General features: G+C 40.3%; 1 protein-coding gene across 1 annotated transcript in view; it reads right to left on the reverse strand.

Annotated features, from left to right (window-relative positions):
• dnmt1 (DNA (cytosine-5-)-methyltransferase 1) overlaps window positions 1–5943 on the reverse strand; it is a gene marked incomplete at its 5' end in the record, with an annotated part of 11900 nt that extends 5957 nt beyond the window's left edge. The window contains 14 exon segments of the mRNA XM_046043172.1: window positions 155–302; window positions 624–721; window positions 825–1008; window positions 2719–2906; window positions 3761–3912; window positions 3990–4082; window positions 4193–4311; window positions 4473–4582; window positions 4847–4930; window positions 5029–5083; window positions 5169–5209; window positions 5326–5410; window positions 5528–5600; window positions 5726–5943. Of these exon segments, the coding sequence (XP_045899128.1) occupies window positions 155–302; window positions 624–721; window positions 825–1008; window positions 2719–2906; window positions 3761–3912; window positions 3990–4082; window positions 4193–4311; window positions 4473–4582; window positions 4847–4930; window positions 5029–5083; window positions 5169–5209; window positions 5326–5410; window positions 5528–5600; window positions 5726–5943 (1648 nt within the window).

The raw sequence follows: 5943 nt of genomic DNA on the forward strand, positions 1-5943 counted from the left end.
GACCTTCCTGTAGTACTGCTTATTGTCCACAGTCTGAAGAGAGTTGAAGACAAAATGCTTGCTTATGCTTTTTAACCCCCCCCCCCCCCCCCACACACAATCCCGTACATAACAGAACAGCTGCAACAACCAGGGACGAGGAGGAAATTAATACCTGAACAGGCTCTCCAATCCATGTCACTTTGCACTGAGTCTGCTTCTTCCTCTTAGCAGGGGCCACCTTTTTGGCCTTCCCCAATGGAACATCTTCCTCTTCAACAATCTCATCATCTTCAGCCTCCTTTACTGCGAGGTTGGGGCATCTAAAAATGTTGACATGACAAATTAACTTAAGGTCTACAGACAAAAATGTACCATGTCCTTGTCACACTACATGAAAGCATAATTCTTTAAAGTTTAGCTAGATACTCGCATGTCACAGCAGCAGTACACTAAACAGTGCAAAAACACCATGTCAATCACAAGTAGTATCAAAGTATGTCCTTTCAGTTTCTGTGATATTAAACATTTCGTCCCTTTTACATTACGGTTGTTACTAGTAGCAGAAGACAAAACTTTTGCCAACATACATTCAGAAGATTTACAGATTAAAGATAGACTGATTTGCTCAGCAACTTGCTCACCTTCTCTGCTTACAAGCCTGCTTGCTTTTGCCACTTCCACCAAATTTGATCATGTCCTTGCAAGCTGCACATTTGCCACAATCAGGAGATTGGCAAACCTGAAAACAGACAGGAAAAAAGTTAAACGTTTTTAAAGGTTAAATATTACAGACGCAAATCAAATGCACATCAGACACTTGCATCACTTTCACAACCACTCACCTCACAGACGCCACACCGCTGTCTTTTGACCGCACCACTCTCTTTGTCACTCTGCTCTATCTGGTCAGAAAAGAAGGCATCAAAGATCTGGTACACCAGCTTGGTGGTGGTCGCTTTAGTTGGGCCCTTACTGTCCTTTTCTATCTTTGTTGGGTGACGAATGGCCTGTCTTCTGGCAGCTCTCCTGTCAACAGAACAAAGTTTGTGTTTAGAGAAGTGGGTCCATTTGGCTTGGCACAAATACCTGATATGTGGAGCGATGGCAATATGAAGCCCCTGGCTGTCAACACACCACAGCATCAGGCCATGCAACATAACAAGCAAAACCAAAACAGACACAGTAAAGATGTACAAAGCAGAGTTCCCGTTAGATGCAACCAGCCAATTAAGTTCTTCCCCAAAACACTCGGGCCTGCACAGTTACAATAAAAAGGTTTAGAGAATGTGCTTTCATCTCATTTGGCAAGTGTTTTTCCCCTCTGTCCTGTAAGTTATGAGCTTTGCTGTAAGACTTATTTTAAGGAGATTCTTTAACATGGGCTAAAACTAAGTTTGACCTCTGGTCTAGGTAGAGTTTAGCTCACTAAATGACACCATGGAGGAGAGGACTCGCCTACAGAAAGCCCAGGTGTAGCCTTGTTTTATGTGTTGTATTACAGCAAGTAATCCTGGTCAACACATTAAGCCCAGGGTTAAGGGTCAACAAGTCAAAGCGATCATCATCAAATAGGGCTAAACTACAGCAGTTAGAGTTTTAACTAGATAATGAGATGGTGGTTAACAGTGATCTCTCTCACACTCAAACTTGCAAGAGTGCAACAACAGTCAGTGTGCAGTGAGAAACCCCTCAGGAGACATGCCTGAATGTGCAATGTCAAAATAAGTACAATAAAATAATTTTGAACAGATTCCGCATATTGATCTAAATCAAGTTACTTACACTGGGGTGAGTGAAGTTCTCACTTCACAACTTTCCATTTCAAAAAGAACTTAACAAAAAGGTGTTTAAACATCCTACCAGACATTTTTATATAATTAATAAGTCAAGATAACTCTTAGACACCAGTCCCCACACACACACACACGTTATATGGCCAGAATTCATATAAAATAAAATTCCAACGTGAACTCTGATATAATGCTTTTTGTCCATATAGCTTCTAAATGCGTCACACTAACACGCCACCATACAAGTTAAGGATGCATTTACAACAAGGCCTACCTACCAGTACAGCAGCATGCTGCGTTTGGAAATGTCAAAGGAATGTTAGACATTAGGGAGAACAAGGAGTGAGGAGCAGAAATACAGGAACATAAGCAAAAAAATAGACGGATAACATCAAAATCATGACGTGTTGCAAAGTAGCTGCTGCTAATAAAACTGGGTGAAGCCAAATGTGGGGAGTTTTCATTCAAGGTAGAATACCACTCACTTTGACCTACAGTACCTATGGGAAGCTTAAATGTGTCAAATGGTACAATAAAATTAAGTTTTTAGAGCAATTTTTCCAGACTGCGTGCCCTGAATATATACTGACCCAACGTCAAAATCAACGTTCTGCCATTCTAAAAGGGCAATTTTCAGCTAGTAGGTGCAAAATGTTTTAGAATCCATGCAGTAGATAACTGCAGCCCAATTCCCAAAGGTATACACTGCAGCCGGTTACTGCACAGATTCCCAAACTTTGTACCTAGAAGTAATTTAGAGCCGAAAGTGTGCGCTAAAAAGGACCCAGGTTTACAAATACAGAAGTTACCCTTTGTTAATTCATTAAATTTATATTGGGTAAACCTACATACCCTTAAAGGCTCAGGGATCAAATCTAGTGCTTAAGGGATCTTTGATTACTTCCTCACAGTAAGAAAGAACCAAATCACAATCTTTCAGCCGTACCTCTTTCCTAGAGTGACTCCTGCAAGCTTGATCAGGTCTCTCATGCAGGGAGTGACAATGATGGGCTGCTCATCAGAGTCGCCGGCCTCATCGTAGCTTTCCACCTGCTCCACCACAAACTGGGCATGGCGCAGCAGTGTGTCTTCAGTGAAGCAGTTGAAGTTTAGCCCTGCAGGAGGCACGGTTGTCTAGGGGCAGGAGAATCAACTGATTAATTAACGTGCGTGTAAAATCTCTCATTTCTGAGACATGACATTAATGTGATATAAAATCCTTCTGTAGCAGTAGACACTCATGAGCCCCTAGAGAAATTTAACCACGCAGGGCTCTACATTGTGACAAATTCGGTCGCATATGCCCTTAAAAATGGATACGTGCAAACCAGAAATATTTACGAGTAGAGCCTCTACAGAGGACAGATGTAGATTTTGCCAGTGTATGCACCTTCTACCTGCCTCCTGCTCAGAACTACATGTTCCCCTTGTTTTGTTTTACTAAAGTCATTGTTATAGTTGTTTAGTAACCTTGTTTCCATCAAGCGTGGTGTGGTTTGTATGGGTGGTGCTGGTATCATGTATATGTCCCTGGTTCAAAAAACTACAAGGCCTAATGCCAGAAGCTACAATGAGTCAATCACAGTAGCTTTGTGATGTAATGTTCTCATCCTTGTGATGAGTGATCAGTGTTTTAAAAGCTCTTTTCAATGAGTCAGATTTTCAAAAAATATAAGTCAGTTTCAAGATTTTAAAAAGCTTTGACAATATTTTAAAGGCCCTTGACGAGCGTCCAAATACCAGGGTCTTCACTTCCATAGTCCTCCACTGGTTTTCACATAATTGTTACATTTACTTTGTGATACCTTAACATTTTTTTCCCCCACTGTGTGTCATTTAGAAACACATGTGCTCCTTGAGAAAATGCTTAGCGTAGAGCCCTGCCATGTTCAAAAATGGCATTGTGATACTTTAATGCACAACTAGATAACTTAGCAGGAAACTGTTCAGCTAACAAGGGACCATTTGTGGCATTCACCCAGCCTCACCTCAATCTTGTTGAGAAGGTCCTCATAAGTAGCGTCACGATTCTTCTGGAGGAACTCCACCACAATCTTGCTCATATAGATCTTCTCCTGCATCAGTGCAAAGATGGGTCCGTACTCCTCACTTGATTGCATCAGGATGTAATCAGCAAAAGCTGGATAATGTAGACCACCATTAGTATATCATACAGGTTAAAAATGTATTAAAATTTTAAGTAGAAAATTTGAATACCTGTAGTGAAACCAATTAAAGCTTTTTCACCACCATCAAAACCAGTGATCCACCAGGCATTGATGGGTCCCAGCTTTTTGGCAGGAACACCACCTGAAAATGAAAGAAATAAGCCACCACACAAACACAGCTAAGCATCTGGGAAAATGAAAACACTAAATATGTACATGCAACGTCAAGTTTCCATTTTGGGGTTTACACACCATCCAAGCAAGGGTTGTCATCATAGATGGGTTTGACAACACAGCTAAAGTAGAGCTCTACGTTCTTCTCAATAAGTCCAGAGTCAAATGGACAAAGGTGGCCACGCTTGTCATACACACTGCAAGACATAATACATGAAACATCAGGTGCTGCAATACAAAAAAAAAAAAAAAAAAGGTTTGTAAGACTATACGATGTAAGGCCACGTTGTTCCTCTAAACCAGGCAAACAAACCAAGAGTCACCTAAAACACACTGAGGCTGATGGAGAGTCACTCACCTGAAGTTTGTAATCTTGTGCTGTGGCAGATCCTCATAGCTCTCAAATCCATCCTCATTTGAGTCAAACAAGGAAAGGCGCTCATCTGTTAACATTTCTGGTTCATCCAGCTGAAGATTGAGGAAAAAAAAAAAAAAAAAAAAAGTACAATAGTATCAGGTTTCACATTCTAGTAATGTGATGAGAATATTAAAAGCACATGATATTACAGAATACAATAAAGAAAGAATTCACAAAGGGTTTCATGTGACATACTGCACATAGTAATTATGGAGAAAATGGTACATGCAAAGTGTAATCCATTCAATGTATTGAGGTTTTAAAAAAAAAAAAAAAAAGTCACTTCTTTTAAGACAAGATTGGCAAGTTCTCACAGCATTATCAGGATCCCCTTGAAAGAACTTGAGATCTGAGTCATCCAAGTACTGTCTGCAGTCTGAACATTTTGGTGGTGGTGTCTGAAACAAAGAAGAAAGTATACAGGGTGTGTCAGTACTAAACATTAATGCTTAATCTCAACAGCTACAACACTGAGCAGAATGACCCAATTCATTACCTTTGCAACAGAAACTGGCTTAATTGTCTCACTCTTCGATTCTTCTTGAACAGCACTGCATAAAGAAAAGTATTCGTATGTTCACTTGTGTGAGCTGCATCACCATCATTCATGGTCAATATAATAAAAAACCAACTTACTTTTCTTCTGAGTCCACTTTAAGGCGCTTCTCCTCCCGAGACTACAGAGTTTTAAAGTACGGGAAATGTTACATACCACACATTGAGAATTGCACCAATTCTTGTTTAAAACATAACTGGTAGATAAATTATTATTATAAATTATTAAATTATTCACCTCCTCCACGTCATCTTCCTCTTTCTTCAGTTCATTTTGTCCATTAGTAGCTTCTCCAGTCAAATCTTCAGACTTGCGCTTTTGACTGCAAGATAGGTTTAATTTTAAAACAAAGGGAGACACACGTACATGGAAAAAAAATAATTAAAAAAAATTACTGAAAGTGTAAATATCTAAGTGTAAGGCACAAATTCATACGCACACTTTAGAGAACATTGACAAAATGGTTGGCTGTTTCCCAGCGTTTCTTGTAACCCTGGTACTGGCTGGAGACTCTACAAAAGGAGGAAAAGAAACAGGTTTGTTTTTCCTATACCATTGCTTTGAACCACTTCATCTGTGGGTCATGTCCATCATGGAATGCAGCGGTTAGAGGATACAAAAGTAGTCTCAAACTTGCTTTTGGTGTCAGAATTGGCCTTGCTCCTGCGTCCTCCCTTCCCTTTGGGAGCAGTTGGTGACTTCACAGCCTCCTCTTCCTCCTGTACATCCATGGTTACAGCTTCACTGTCCTCATCTTTGTGGGAACCATTTGTAAAGCCATTTGTCTTTCCATTCTGTTCCAAGCTATCAGCATGTGCACCATTTTCAAGATTAAGCTCTTTTCCCAGCAAGGCC

This window comes from Micropterus dolomieu, unplaced genomic scaffold, assembly GCF_021292245.1.
Source record: "Micropterus dolomieu isolate WLL.071019.BEF.003 ecotype Adirondacks unplaced genomic scaffold, ASM2129224v1 scaffold_80, whole genome shotgun sequence".
Classification (NCBI taxonomy): Eukaryota; Metazoa; Chordata; class Actinopteri; order Centrarchiformes; family Centrarchidae; genus Micropterus; species Micropterus dolomieu.